Source organism: Hippocampus bargibanti, linkage group LG18 (assembly GCF_051943395.1).
Source record: "Hippocampus bargibanti isolate YZ-2025 linkage group LG18, ASM5194339v1, whole genome shotgun sequence".
In the NCBI taxonomy this organism is placed as follows: Eukaryota; Metazoa; Chordata; class Actinopteri; order Syngnathiformes; family Syngnathidae; genus Hippocampus; species Hippocampus bargibanti.
In genome coordinates this window covers 3,519,542-3,535,644 of record NC_142751.1, presented here as the reverse complement: position 1 = coordinate 3,535,644, position 16,103 = coordinate 3,519,542, and the positions used below count along the sequence as shown (strand labels likewise).

The 16,103-nt window shown below is 42.1% G+C and overlaps 1 protein-coding gene across 3 annotated transcripts; it reads right to left on the bottom strand.

Annotated features, from left to right (window-relative positions):
• Window positions 1-1,865: 1,865 nt before the first annotated feature.
• dtwd2 (DTW motif tRNA-uridine aminocarboxypropyltransferase 2) lies at window positions 1,866-13,985 on the bottom strand. 3 transcript variants are annotated; one of them, XM_089020392.1, is made up of 7 exons: window positions 13,158-13,966; window positions 12,756-13,075; window positions 6,610-6,700; window positions 6,366-6,460; window positions 6,014-6,212; window positions 4,118-4,246; window positions 1,866-2,855 (listed from the first exon to the last, which is right to left on the bottom strand). In XM_089020392.1, exons 2-7 carry the CDS (start codon window positions 12,929-12,931, stop codon window positions 2,676-2,678), a joined length of 870 nt encoding a protein of 289 aa, XP_088876518.1. In that variant the 5' UTR covers window positions 12,932-13,075; window positions 13,158-13,966; the 3' UTR covers window positions 1,866-2,675. The 3 variants fall into 3 exon arrangements, with proteins under 3 accessions (XP_088876518.1, XP_088876519.1, XP_088876520.1); XM_089020393.1 differs by having other exon boundaries at window positions 12,756-13,004; XM_089020394.1 differs by lacking the exon at window positions 4,118-4,246 and having other exon boundaries at window positions 13,158-13,985.
• Window positions 13,986-16,103: the final 2,118 nt, after the last annotated feature.

Here is a 16,103-nt window from a genome sequence, read left to right as displayed (position 1 = left end):
TAGCATAGAAAAAAATAATTAAAAAAACGTTTTTATCATGTTACCTTTACTTGTAAATGAAGTTCATGCGCCGCTCCTTCCGACGAAAGGCATCAGTAACTTCTTTGTAGAAGCCTTCCTTATCTTTCTTCAGTTTTAAAAGTCTCTCTGTCTCAACGGAGATCACTGCCAGTGAAGAAAGTCGTCCTTGATCAGTCCTGTTCCGACTATGTTTTCAGTGGTGAGAATGACAATCTCGTCTACTTCTCCAGCAACAAATGGGGCTGCACCGATCTTCTTTTTAATGTCATTTCTAATGACATCACCAACTGCTTCAATTAAATCGTTCTGTATTCTGTTTCACAGGCTAGAAAATACAGTGGATGTCCCAAAATGACTCGCTAGCCTGTCATCTTTCTCAGCGAAAGCATGTAATAGTTCAACATAGTTGCCACGATTAGCAGAGCCTTTACTTTCATCATTTCCACGAAATGCCAGCTGTTGTTTGGCAAGGAAGCAGGTGGCATTGATGAGATCTTTTAAAATCTCCCGGTTCTCCTTTACCTTAGCATTGTGGATGCTGATGTTGAGTCTTCGCTCATTTTTGATGAGGCTCCGTTGTAAATTTTTCAGGTCGCAATATCCCATTTGAGTCCAGACATTGTCAAAAGTTGAGAACAGAAGGCAGGAAAAGCAGAAAAGGCGGTTTCTTGCTGGATATCCACACAGCCAACCTTTTCGTGTATACCAGTCCGCCTGAAAAGAGCGAGTATTGTGTCCCGTTGTCTGAAGCAAACCTTTTAGCTCCGGTGTTGGTCTTCCTTTAATTATTACCTCCTGCTTCGATTGAAAGTCCAGTTTAGAAAATTCTTTCAATTTAGATATGTAATCCTCCATTCTGAAAGTGAGGCCAAGCAACACGAAAAAATGACTGCAGGGTTGCACTTTACTTGCTAACTGTTTACTGTAGCTTTCTGTCTCTAATTCTATTATTCTGCAGACGTGGAGTCGGAAGTATCTCTGGAATCATTAGCGCCCCCTATCATGAGGCGGGAGAACTGTTTGCCTCACCTACGCACAGCGTTTTGATAAAAATAAAACAAAATAAACACTGTAGTACAGTGTTTATAATGTACAATGATTCTACATTATACACACCAGCTGAACTGTAGACATTTAGTTCATATACTAAACGTGTTTGAACGCTATAATAGCGATATGCAGAAGGACAGCAATGCGGTCTCACTGCAGAGCAAGCCAGCACAGTAAGCATAGTGATTGCGCAATCCATGTTGAGGCTCAGCCGGCTGCTGCCTCACCGCTCGTCTCTACTTAGTATTTGAACGGTAAATGTGAAAATTCAGCGATTTTGAAAAAAAATCCTAAAACGGTGAAGTTACATGGACAAGAACTTTAAAGTACAAATCACTAAATACATTTAACTGTTTATTTTTTCATTTGATATTTCCATGACAGCTTTCCATGATGACAGGTGAGGCACTGCCTCACCTGCCTCCCCTGACTGCACGTCACTGCAACGTTCCCAACAACGGTAGCGCATGAGCATTTTTAGACGATATTCTGAAATCAAGGACTAAAATAAAACCTGCCATGGGACTACGTTTGCAAATTGACAATAATGCTAAATCCGTTTAATTTACACTGTTTAGCTGAACTGTCCCAATGCAATACCTAAAATGTACGGTAAATGCGACCGGTCCATTGCTTCCCCAATTATCCTCCTTTTGTTAAGTGCGCCTCGACCACAGGGGGTGATACAACACAAAAAGAAGCGCCACAAACGACCGAAAGTTGGCTGCTTTTTTGCAATGGAAAAACATAATATAAATTAATTACAATACAATAGCACATTCATTACACATAAATTAATAATAATACATTTTATTTCAAGCGCCTTTCAAAACACCCAAGGACACTTTACAATAAAAACAATAAAACAAAGCACATAACAATAAAACCATAAGTAAAATGATACATAATAAAATAGCAGATAGAACTATACATTGAAAGCAATTTTAAACAAGTGGGTTTTGAGGTGAGCCTTGATAATAGGGAGGGAGTCAATATTACGGATGTTGGGTGGAAGAGAATTCCAGAGTTTGGGAGCAGAGCGGCTGAAAGCTCTGCATCCCATCGTGGTGAGACGGGCAGAGGGCACATAGAGGTGAAGGGAGGATGAGGATCTGAGGGACCGAGAGGGAACAGAGATTTGAAGCAGGTCAGAAAGATAGGGAGGGGCAAGGTTATGGATGGCTTTGAATGTAAACAGAGGTATTTTGAATTCGATACGATACGATATATTTTGTATAGTTTTAAGGCTTATTTTGTAGAAAATTATGTTTTATGGGAACCTGGGAACGGATTATTGTCATTTTTAATGCTTTCTTATGGGAAATAAATGTTTGGAAGACTAACTTTTTGCCTTACACACACTTTCGGGGAACCAATTAAGTTTGTAAGCTGAGGTATCACTGTAATAGAATTCAAATGATGACCGATCCTTTTTAGGAGCCTCCCCTCATGAAGTCACCCTGCACGGTCTATAAAATACAAGCAAAAGTGTTTGGAAGTGCGATTACACACAAATGTGGTCGCATGAAGAAAAGAAAATAATCCTAGAAAAAAACGTCAAAAAAAAAGATTGTTATAGCCTGTCAATGCCGGTTGGCACACGGTCATCTCAGCAAGCAGTTGCGGTCGGTCACAAGCTTCTCCAGCCTCTTGATCTTGCGCTTGTTCTTGGGCATGGTTTTGTCGTACATGCCGTTCTTCAGCAGGTGTTCCTTGCTGTGGTGCACCTGGGCGCCATGCTCCAGCTGGAAGGTGCACAGGGCCTTCAGTGGCCTCAACAGTACCTGAGGTGAAACACAGGAAGAAAAACAAACAAAATTGTCATTTTGAAAGGCTGAGTTCTGATCTCTTGAAGATTGCCACAGATGGCATCAGGGCATGGAGTGAGAGTTGTCATTTTTGCTTTTTGCTTCACTCATTCGCTGCCATTCCCAAATTTATCCTGGAATTGAAAAGTGTGAATCCTTCCTCGAATTTGTTCGGGTTTTTGTTTTTCTTATGGTGGTGCCAATAAAGCGCTGGTCAGACCTCTGGCTATGTTTTTCCCTGAAATTCTGCACCCTTCCACAAGGGTGCAGCATTTGCCTTTTGTCCATGTCAGCGCTTTGTTACAGCTTTAGCTGTTGTTCAAGTGCTATATCAATCAATATGTATTGTACAGTGATACCTCAGCTTACGAACTTAATTGTTTCCCTGAAGCGGGTACAAGGCAAAAAGTTTGTCTTCCAAACATTTATTTCCCATAAGAAACCATTACAATGAGAATAATCCATTCCCAGATCCCAATAAAACAATTTTCTACGAAATAAGCCTTAAAACTACCCAAAATAGACCTTATTTTATGTATAATAAATCGACTATTGTATTGTCATTGAAGAAATAAACAGTACTGTATAATAAAGTTGTTTTATTCACCTTTGTGATGGTCGTTGATGAAGTTACCTCTTGATGATATCAGAGTGGAGTTGCCGTTCTTTCTCGGCGATAATACCCTCACTCACACTGTCCCCGACTAGCTGCTTTTCGCTAATCCAAATCAACAGAAGTTTTTCCAACCTATTCTATGGCCTGAGAACATTGCTGAGACAGCACAGAAACACCCTTAGCCACACGTAGTAATGGTTGACTTAGCATAGTGGTAGTGGGACAGCTAAGTCACACAAACGCACACCTTGTTCGTGTTTTTCGATGATCTCCTTTATCTGTTTGACCGTCATTTTCTTTTGTGTCCTCTTCGGCTTAGCACTAGTCTGTGGTGGGGTCTTCTTCGCTCCCATAATAGCAAAAGTAATCCACTCGATATCAAACCATGTCTGCACTCAAAAGGGGTCGTGGAAAACTAGTCCGCCAGCCACCGTGGTGCTGTGTGGTTTGGTTCGTTTGCCGAACACTAGTTTGTATGCCAAGATTATATTCTCGCCAATTTAATGTTGGTAAGGCGAAAAGTTTGGGAGCTAAAGCATTCATAAGCTGAGTATTTTGGACAGCCGCCCCAATTTCAAGCTCATAACTCCAGACCCATATTATTTAGGAATTAACTCTTCACCTCTTGGAAAATGTCATTGGACTCCAGTATGGACAGAGCGACGGCAGCGCATTCCAGCGTGGACAAGCAGATGTTGGTGGGCTGCGTGCGGATCACATACTGACTCGAAAGACTTTGGTTCAGCTGCGCCTGATGGACACAAAGGTAACCCACCTTTGATCACGTGGACGGCAAGCAAACAATCATTGACTCATTTCCAGGTGGTCAGCACAGTGTCAATTAACTCATTCATTGCCATCCCCGAATGTATTCGGGAATTGAAAATATGACAAAGCACCATTCCCGAATTTCTTCAGGTTTGTTTTATCTTGCTGGGGTGCAGATAAAGCGCTGGCCATGGCCTCTGGCAATGTTTTTTTCCTTCTACAAGGGGGCAAAAGTTCCTTTTTTTCCATGTTAGTGCTTTGTTACAGCTTCAACTGTTGTTAAAACGCTATATCAATCATTATGGATTGTATTTTGTACAACCGCCCCCATTTCAAGCTCAGATAACTCCAGACCCATATCATTTAGGAATTAACTATTTTTCTGATGAAAGAAGAGAATCTAAGGTTTCTTACGCTGCATTGAATGTTTATAACACCGGCGATAAAGTAAAGTACTGTACAATATCCAGTCGTCTCGTCTGAAGTCGAACAAATCAGGAGGGCGATGGTATGACATCAGCATTTTGTGTGAATATTTCTTGATGTATCTAGCTACATGGCTAGCTATCCCGCTAGCTAGCTATCTATTTGGACAAAAACCTAGGTGTCATCCTTGACAGCACACTATCTTTCCACTCCCATATTAATAACTTAACCCGATCTGCGTACTTCCACCTACGCAATATCAATCGTCTTCGCCCGTCTCTCACCCCTCATACCACTGCTATCCTCGTTCATAGTCTTGTCACCCCCCGGATAGACTATTGCAATTCACTTCTCCTTGGTGTCCCTCAGAAACTTCTCCACAAACTTTAACTCGTCCAGAATTCTTCAGCCCGGATCATCACTAGAACCTCATCCTTTCACCACATCACCCCGTCTTCCAAGAGCTCCAATGGCTCCCAGTCAAATATAGAATCAACTTTAAAATTCTTCTTTATACATTTAAAGCTATCCAGAACCTTGCCCCCCCCCATACCTATCTGACCTTCTTCAAATTTCTATTCGCTCTTGTTTCTTCAGATCCTCTTCCTCCCTCCACCTCTGTGTGCCCCCTCCCTGCCCGTTTCAGCACGATGGGGGACGTGGCTTTCAGCTGCTCTTCCCCCAAACTCTGGAACTCACATCCTCCCAACATTCCTAACATCGATTCTCTTCCCACATTCAAATCCCATCTCAAAACCCACCTATTTAAAATTGCATTTTCTGTGTAGCTCTTTCTCTTGTTTCTATTTAGAATTGTATTTTATTTTTTGTATTCTATTTTGTGATTGTATTTTATTTATTATAGTACCTATGCTTGTCTGTGACTGTAAAGTGTCATTGAGAGCTTTGCAAGGCGCTTAAAATATAATGTATTATTATTATTATTATTATCATCATCTAGCTGGCTGGCTATCTATCTAGCTAGCTATCTATTATCTATATAGCTATCTAGCTGGCTGGCTACCTATCCTTGAGTTTTGAAAGGTGCTTAGAAATTAAATGTATTATTATTATATTAGCTATCTATTGGCTAGCTCGCTAGCTTTCTATCTATTTGCGTTACTTCCGGGTTGAGTGGCAGACAATGAGTTAGAGTGAAGAAAAATGTTTCCTTCTTTTCATTCGACTTGTGTCAGTAGTGTGTTTTTGTAAAGTAGTACTCATTAAGGGCAGGAAATAAGCGTTAAGCTCTATCCAATCAGCATTTGAACGAGGCTACACAACACCATTTGGGGGATAAAGTGGCGGATGTGACTCCACCCACCTGCCTAGGCAGTTGCAGCATGCTGTTTTTCAGGAAAATGTTCTTGGCCTGACTCCAGGTGCCATCGATCAGGATAATATTATGCGTCTTGGTGCCTTCTTCTGGCAACTGGACCAAGTCCTCCAGCTTCTGGGAGTTGGGGCCCGGGTACAGGATCAGAGTCCGGCTGTCCCGGCAAACTTTAGCCAGCTCCGGGTTCCTGTGAGAAATTCAGATCTTTTTCTTGGCGACGCGGCGGCCAAACTGGTTATCATGTCCGTCTCACAGTACAGACGGACAGTTCAAGGCGTACACCGCCCCCCACCCGAGGTCTGCCGGGATAGGTCAGGGGGGTCAAGTGGGTGCTGCTTACTTTGCCTCGTTGAATCGCCTCCCGATGATGACGTTGCACTTTCCTGGGGGTAAACATGCGGCAAGAAGAGGTACTGTGCGAAGAACTCTGCTCTCCTGAAAGAAAGCATGAATTTTACAAACAGGAATTTTATCAAAGCGCCATTGGATGTTGTTAACCAAAACAGCAGCACCTACAGTGCCGGCACACAGAAGCAATCTCTGAGAGTCTAATGATGGCATGAAATGACAGGTAAAAGGCTCACCTCTGCGGGGTGTTGGACGATGTAGAGACATGTGGACACGTCCAGGGGTTGTGTGGGTAGAAAGGGACACAGACACACCTTCTCGGGGCGACTACATGAAGACAAGAGGAAAAATGATTCCACAAATATTGGCATGGGGACGATGATCCGTTTTTTGGTGTATTTACATTTTATTTCTAAGCGCCTTTCAAAACTCCCAATGACACTTTCCAGACACATTGCTTAGCATTAGCTTGGCTTAAGTCAATCTCGTTAAGAAAGTTACATTGTATCCTCATTTTGTGTAATGCTGTAATACTGAGCTGATCTGGCAACCCAGCCACTACGCGACATCACGTGACTTGACAACGATCAAAGCCAGTGTCTATGCGACGATGAGCGCATCAGCTGCTCTCTGTGCTCCGGCAAATAAATATCCTACTTGTATGATCTAAACAAGAGGACCATCTCAACTCTTTATTCTCCCAAATGCATCGCAAAAGCGCTGAAGATCTCAACAGGTTATGGGCAGATGCGTACGCCGAATTGATAAATATGCTTGATGACAAGAGCCTCTCACTAATAATGAGAGATGCGCCTGATGATGGAAGAAAGTCTTTGAAGATATTGAGAGATTATGCCGGGAAAGGAAAACCACGGATAATAAATCTACACCACGCTCATGTCGCTTCAAAAGAGGAACGATGAAAATGTTAGACTATATCATTAAAGCCGAAACCGCCATCACATCACTCCGAAATGCGGGTGAAACTATGGGAGATGGACTACTTGTTGCCATGGTATTAAAAGGACTACCAGCAAGTTTCAAGCCATTTGCAATACATGTGGCGCATTCAAATGATGAAATCAAGTTTGCAGATTTCAAGACTAAACTAAAGAGTTTTGAAGAAACTGAGAAATTGAACACTGAGTCAGGGGACAGTGTGATGAAGACACAGGGTCGGAGTGGACGACACACCAACAAAACCAACACCCATGATCAGCATAGTGATGACACAAGCATAGTGTGTTTCAAGTGTGGGATCAAAGGCCATAAAGCAAGAGAATGTCGACAGAAGACATGGTGCAGTCATTGCAAAAACAAGACACACAAAGATGCAACGTGCAGGCATAAGGACAAGTACAGTCGAGATGACGCGAGGAAAGCGTCAGAAGATGGTGACACCGACAACATGCTCAAGATGAGGGACAACGAGACCAGATCTACGGAGCAGTTGGGTCGCAACATCCGAGAGAGAGGATTGATGGTGGACACGGGAGCCACTTCGCATATCATTACCGACGTGACCATGTTCAAGGATTTCGACAGCACGTTCAGACCGGAAAGACACCGCGTGGAGCTGGCGGACGGCACACAATGCAGCGGAGTCGCACAGAAAAGGGGAGATGCTGAGGTCTCCTTGAGGACAAAGACATAAAGCAACGCTGAAAGACGCTTTATACAATCCTTCATACCCCCAAGACATTTTGTCTGTAAAGAAAGCGACCATCAACTGGGCAACAGTGATATTTAAAGAAGGTAAAAATGCACTGATTACAAAAGGTGGGACAAAATATGATATACATGTGTATGAAAATTGTACTACAGTAAAGTCTCGTTATATCGATATTGGATACAGTAAAGTCCCGTTATATCGATATCGGATATATCGATAGTCCCGGTTATATCGATACTATTTCTATGCACGCACGGAGAAAATTACATGCAAACAGGGTCGGATATATTGATAGTCCCGGTTATATCGATATTTTTTCGGACTCCCTTGAATATCGATATAACGAGACTTTACTGTATATCGATAGTCCCGGTTATATCGATACTATTTCTATGCACGCACAGAGAAAATTACATGCAAACAGGGTCGGATATATCGATAGTCACGGTTATAATCGATATTTTTTCGGACTCCCTTGAATATCGATATAACGAGACTTTACTGTATTTACATATTGAGAAAGAGACACAGATAAATGAAACCGATGAAAGCACATATCATGGCATGAGATTAAGGCCTAAGACTAGTGGTCTTTCAGAAGCGTAATAAGAGAGCCCAAGAGTCATGTATACAAGGCAGGGATGCACGTGAAAGTGCAGTCACAGAGATTAGGCCAAATGAACATATCCTCACACGACAAAGTGACACAAATGATGAACCTGAAAATAGAAGGTATCCTACGAGGGAAAGAAAGAGACCTAGTCACTCTGATGATTTTGTGGTTGAGTACAGTGATAACGATGAGGCACACACCACAGTGGACGACTGTTACAGAGCTGTGTGTGGTGTTCCGCAAACATATGCAGAGGCAATGAGTGTAATGATATTAGCAAATCGTATTTGCATGTTTGACTAGTGATTCCTGGCTATAGACCAAAGGAGCATGCGCACTGCTGCAAGTCAGTCTGATGAGAGCCTACGAGAGCCACACATGTCAATTGCCTTCTCCCTCCAACCAACACAGCCGTCCTAATAAAGAACCTACACTTTATCCAGAAGTTGTATCATTTACAGAACCCGCTTACACAAAGCAACACATGGTGTCAGAATTGGTCTGGAAGACAAGGACGATAAAAGGACTTGGAACGGAAGATTCCACGGAGGAAAGACTTTGAGCACAACCCCCGGCAGAAAATGACAAAAATGGAAGCTTTACATCCACCCACAGCTCTGCAGTTAACAGGTAACGTGGCTGAAAACTGGAAGAGATTTAAGCAACGTTTTGAACTGTATTTGTCTGCAATTGGAGCTGATGAAAGCATCCATGTTTTTGCACATTGTGGGAGAGGGGGCCGTAGAGGTCTACAATAACTTCACATTTGATGCTGAGGATGACAAGATGAAGCTTTCAAAAATAATGAAAAAGTTTGAAGCTTACTGCATTCCGAAACGCAATGTGACGTTTGAAAGGCACATATTCTTCACGTGTACAGACAGTTGGAGAAACGATTGACTAATATGCAAATGAGCCGAGAAACAGATCAAAGACATGTGAGTTCGGTGGATTAACAGAATCACTGATCAAAGACAGAATAGTGTGTGGCATTACAGATAATAAACTGAGAGAAAGGCTACTAAGAGAATCAGATCTGGAAAAAGCCTTAGCACTGTGTATAGCCGCTGAGACTGTTAAATCACAGGCTAAAGAGCTGCTAAATGATTCTAGCTGCAATGTGGATGCAGTGGAAAGAAATGCACACAGATCCAACAACAATAAGACTGCTGATATGAAAGCAAGAGTGGGACAACCCAACAAATATAGGATATTCAAACAAAAATGTTGTACTCGTTGTGGTACGCAACATCCCCCAAAGCAGTGTCCAGCATATGGGAAAATATGTAAAAACGGTGATGAAGCAAATCACTATGCTCGTTGCTGCAGGAACCAAGAAATCAAAGGCAAGGTAGATGCAGTAGATGATCATTATGAAGTGGAGGAACTTTATGTGAATGCTGTAAAAGATGAAAGAGAAGAAAGAGATTGGATCACTACGCTGAAAGAGAACAACATTCATCTAAAATTCAAATTGGATACTGGAGCCAATGTGAATGTCATTTCAGAGACTGATTTCATGAAAATCAGACCGAGACCAAAAATACATTGAGCAAACATGAAAGTAACAGCTTATGCGGGTGCAGTCATACCCATGAAAGGAAAATGCATTGTGAATGTGACACATACAGGCCATAAGCTATCTTTCATCATAGTTCCAAGGGATGTGCAGGGTCTACTGGGATTGTCGGCATGTGAGAGACTACACCTAGTGAAGAGAGTTTTTGTCGTGGACAGACAAAAAGAGACAGTATATGATCAACTGATGGAGCAGTACAAATACGTGTTTCAAGGGTTAGGCTGCCTACCACGAGAACACACAATCAGAGTGGACAAAAGTGTGCCACCAGTCATACATCCGAACAAGCATGTGAGAAAGAAAATTGACATGATCAACACTGCATTGCCAGTTGCAGATGCAAAGATGGAGATTATACAGATGGAAACAAACAAAGATGAGACACTGAAACAATTGAAACAAATCATCAAAAATGGGTGGCCCGAAGTGAAACAAAATTGTTCACCAGACGCAGCAGAATATTGGAACTACAGGATGGAGTTATCTGTAGTGGATGACATCATATACAAAGGCAGGAAGATTGTCATTCCAAAGACTTTGGAGAACAGTAAGATTGTCATTCCAAAGACTTTGAGAAGTGAAATGCTCAAAAAGATCCATGAAGGACATCTTGGAATTGAAAAGTGCAAGAAAGAAGCACGACAACTGATGTTCTGGCCAGGAATGAATCAAGACATCACAGATCAAGTGTCGAGATGTACAATTTGCCTCAAATATCAAGCAAATCAACCGGCAGAACCACTACACCCACACCAAGCACCAGAAAGACCATACCAGAAGGTGGGTGCTGACCTGTTTTCGTGACAAGGTAAAGATTATCTTTTGGTCACAGACTACTACTCCCTGTATCCAGAGGTTTGCAGACTTCAAGCTACAACAGCAGAAGCAGTGATAACATTTTCTGATAACGGTCCACAATTCGCCAATGAGAAGTTCAGAAAATTTGCCAAGGAGTAGGACTTTAAATACATAACCTCAAATCCACATCATCCACAATCCAATGGATTAGTGGAAAGTTCTGTCAAGACTGTGAAAGGCTGATGTACAAGGCAAGAGACAGCGGAACGGATTTCGACCAGAGCTTGCTGGTGTATCGCACAACGCCGCTCGAGTGTGGTATGTCCCTGGCCCAGCTACTCATGGGACGTGTGCTGAGATCCAACTTACCCATCTCGGAAAACCTGCTAAAGACAAAGGAAGGGGAGAAAGTGAGGAAGATCAAAGAACAACAGAAACAAAAACAGAAGTTCTACCATGACAGAGGACCAAGTAAGGTACAAAGACAAAACAGACACATAGTCACAGAAAGGGACTGTTGAAGAAAGAGATTGGATCACTACGCTGAAAGAGAACAACATTCATCTAAAATTCAAATTGGATACTGGAGCCAATGTGAATGTCATTCAGAGACTGATTTCATGAAAATCAGACCGAGACCAAAAATACATTGAGCAAACATGAAAGTAAGCTCTGCAGTTAACAGACGAGAGCCACACATGTCAATTGCCTTCTCCCTCCAACCAACACAGCCGTCCTAATAAAGAACCTCAACTCTATCCAGAAGTTGTATCATTTACCGAACCCGCTTACGCAAAGCAACACAATGAGATCAAATTATCCTCAAGAATGGGCAAAAGCCATGAATGAGAAAATTCAGTCATTAAATGACAACAATACATTCACTGTAACAACCCTACCTGCGGGCAAGAAAACAGTGGGGGGTAAATGGGTATATGCTATCAAACGTGATGTTGATGTCAGAGACCAATATAAAGCACGCTTTGTAGCAAAGGGCAATAGCCAGGTGAAAAACAGACTATGGAAAGACGTTTTCACCAACAGCCAATCAAACAGCTATAAGAGTAGGGCTTCAAAAATCAGCTCTGGAAAATGGAGAAAAGGATGATGGTCTAGTTTACAAACTAGAAAAATCACTTTACCATCTCAAACAATCTGACCGAAACGGGAACAAGGTTTTACATGATAATTTAACTGATGAGTACAAGCAAAACCTAGCTGATTATTGTATTTATACCAAAGAGTCAAGAAGTGACAAGGTGATCAAAATCATATGGGAAGGTGATTTCATTATTGATGACTACCAATACGCAAAAAAAAAAAACCATTGTATTTGAGAGTTTACACCCATTGTTTTTGGAAGCTGAAATGTGTAAGACAGAGGTCACATTGGTCTATTTATTTTGGTTTACATTACAGCAAACTGAGTATAAGTGGGGGTGTTAAGAACGTTACATTGTATCCTCATTTTGTGTAATACTGTAATACTGAGCTGATCTGGCAACCCAGCCACTACGCGACATCACGTGACTTGACAACGATCAAAGCCAGGGTCTATGTGAGTGACTTCTCGTACGACGATGAGCGCAGCAGCTGCTCTCTGTGCTCGGGCAAATAAATATCATACTTGTATGATCTAAACAGGAGGACCATCTCGACTATATTCTCCCAAATGCATCACGAACGCGCTGAAGATCTCAACACTCGTCCTTTTGCTCACCGGCACCGTAAACACGTCGGTCTTCGCTCGCTAAGCTCGACCGGCAGAGCCGCCAGGTCGCCGAACGCGTCGTCCAAGCCGTCGTCGTCACTCCAAGTGTCCGGGGGCTCATCGTCGTCGTCGTCCCCCCAGTCTTTGGCGCTGCGACTTGGTGGGCTCGGGGAGGCATGCTCCATCGCTAGCAACTAGCTAGGAGCGCGAGCTCGGTGCCCAGCTCGCCACCGCCAATCCCCTACCGTGGGTTGTTGACTTGGAGCGAATGCAGGAGAAGGTTCGGGTTATTTCGTCAATTATCTTGGTCAATTTTGGAGTTGGAAAGCCTTTTGGGAGAGTTTTTTTTAACTGCACGTGCACACGCATTTGTACAGCATAATATTCTGACACGTTGCACTGGAGTCTTACCTTACTCATTTCATTATCATCGTGGACTTAAGGTTTAACTCTCCACGACGTTATGAAGTAATTGATGGGGTCACGTCACCAGGGTCTCTCCGTCCTTGTCCTGCAAATGTTTTCAATGGTTCTGTTTATAGTCAAGTCAGCAGTACGAATTTAAGAACGTTCTGTTTCCGGAGCTAGAAACCGACCTTTCAAAGTAAATAAGCGTATCGGAAAATAATGAAGCCAAGTGGAGTTCTGTGTTATTTTTCAGCGCTTTTCTTCATGTTCATTTTTTTCCAAGCCAAAATCGCCTTACTATACAAATACATGGTAGGAAAAAAACGGCCATGTGTAGTAAGGCGTTTTTGACGCGAAAAAAACAACCATGTATAGCAGGGGTCCCCAAACCTTTTCCTGTGAGGGCCACATAACTTTTCCCTTCTGTGATGGGGGGGCCGGTGTCAGTTTGTAACAGAAAAAGTGTGACGATGGTAGGGGAGCTTAAAAATTGTTTTCCAGAAAGCCACACATAACCAAATAACCTTCTCTGAGTTCTTAACAGAAAAAAAATCAGGAAATAAATAACACTATTTATAAAATAAACAATAACTAAATAACTCTCTGGGTTCTTCATAGAAAAACAGGAAATAAATAACACTACTGTAAAGTCTCATTCTATCGATATTTTTGGGAGTCAGAAAAAATGTCGATATAACCGTACTATCGATATGTCCGATCCTGTGCCGTACTGCATGATGCGGGGGTAACAAATGGGGGATCTTTGATATGGCATGTAATTTTCTCATTGGGTTCATGGATTGCGTATCTAGCATGCTTTTGTACTGTAGTGAAGTAAAAAATAAACTTATGCATTAAATAAAAACGTCATTTATTATTTTTATAACACACTCTTGCAATCGTAACTCTGAGTATCACTCGACATTGTTGACATTGTACACACGAGAGAAACCACGAACGCCAGCATGTACAAACATATGAAAAACAGTGATTATTGCAAGCGATGAAGATATCTGAATACAATACAATTAAATACATGGATGGAAAACGAAAACTGCAACGTTTACATTACTTACGTTGATGAAGTAGCAGCACATGGACCTATTCCGCGATGAAGGAGTTGCTTGTTGGATTGTCCCCCACAGCCACGATTGCCTTGTACGTTGTTCGGATATCACAATTCGTTTTCCCATGGTTGAAATTGGTGTCAAACAACTATATACTGTATGAGAAGACTACAGTATTGTGACGTTCTCATCCTCTTTGATCCTGGTCTGAAGTCCAACACTTCATATGCCGTCTTTATTTTATCCTTACTCTTCAACCACGTTGATAAAGTATTTTGCGGCATGTCAACTTCTTTTGCAATGGAGGATTTGCTCCTTGTTGGATTCTCCTCAACAGCCACGATTGTCTTGTACAGTATATTTCGTTCCGAGGTCACAATTCTTTCGTTTCGCCACGGTTGAAAATGGTTGAAAATGGTAGAAAATGGCGTCTGCTGGTCACGTGACAAAGTCACGTGAGCAGCTTCCGCGTTCGGTGCAACTGATACAGATTTTGATCACGGTGGTACTGTATAGAAACCCCTAAGCAAATATCAATTCACCTTAAACTGCTTTTGGGTCGATAGACATAGCAAAATGGCCGACGGGAGATGAAAAAGAGCACAGTCGTAACCGGATTAGCATAATAACCATGTGTCGTACTAAACGGAACTAATTATACATAAAAAGACTAGAACATTTCTGGGAAATGAAAATAGTATCGTAAAAAAACATGGAACATTAAAGGACAACTGACGTCTCCGGGTCGCGGGGGTTGCTGGACAAGTGTCTTCGGGCACGAGGCGGGGGACACCCTGTTGGTTGCCATAATTTGTAAAATGGCTTCAAATGACTTCTACTGAGCGTATTTTACAAATATTCCACCGCATGTGGCTATATTTTACGTTTTAAGACTCGCGCTGAATATTCAGGAAGTCTTGTTTTCGAGTTGGTGACGAGTCCGTACGTGACGTCACTAAAGGGCCGCCCTTTGACCGTAAAAAAGACGCATTGTAGCGGTCCTTCCATCACGTCAATGTATTTTGCTGTACTTGTTTGGTCTGGGGACCTCGTGTTGCACCCAAAAGCCGCCAGAAGGCCAGAAGAGGGCGGCCAAGCACCATATAAGGAATTTATCAGCCTGTGGAAGCGGAGGTGGCCACTGGAGGTCGCCATTTTGTGCCTCTTTTTTTTGGGTGAGAGATTTTCCCCCAATGTTGCCTCAAAATGGCACATATAATTCTTTAATCGATTGCAAACATGTATGCTTTTCTCTTCAGAACTATTTGAATCATATTCATAACTGGATGTGTAACAAGAAAGCATATTCTCCGAAACTGAAGCCATTGTTTTGATTCACAAGCAATGCAAGACATCTTGGCGTGACGTCACGAACTGGGGGCGGGACTTTCTGAAAATGCCCAATTCACAGCTCAATTTTTTGCAGATTTTGGAAAATTTAAGTCATTTTTATTGGTGTTTTGCAATTGACTAAAAATATCATACTGCGTGTTTTGGGTATTATAGATGCTATAAAACGTTTTTTTCTGGTGTCAGTTAAAAAACAAAAAGTGATGTTGGTTGTCCTTTAACTTTCTGTTGTACCATGCACAATCTTAGCAGATAAAAGTTCAGCTCAGTTGTCAGAGCAGAATCTCTCTGACACATATGAGCAGTCTCTTAAAGGACAACCGACGTCTCCGGACAAGTTGTGTCCATAATTTGTAAAATGGCTTCAAATGACTTCTACTGAGCGTATTTTACAACGATTCCACCGCATATAGCTATATTTTACATTTTAAGACTCACACTGAATATTCAGGAAGTCTTGTTTTTGAGTTGGTGACGAGTCCGTACGTGACGTCACTAAAGGACCGTAAAAAAGACGCATTCTAGCGGTCCT

Bases quoted from the DNA above. Each gene is read 5' to 3' on its own strand.
- dtwd2 (XM_089020392.1), bottom strand. From the start codon at position 12,931: ATGGAGCATGCCTCCCCGAGCCCACCAAGTCGCAGCGCCAAAGACTGG. The intron at 6,461-6,609 runs GTGAGCCTTTTA...GCTTTCTTTCAG, and splicing joins TCGTCCAACACCCCGCAGAG to GAGAGCAGAGTTCTTCGCAC. The intron at 6,213-6,365 runs GTAAGCAGCACC...AATTTCTCACAG, and splicing joins AGGCGATTCAACGAGGCAAA to GAACCCGGAGCTGGCTAAAG.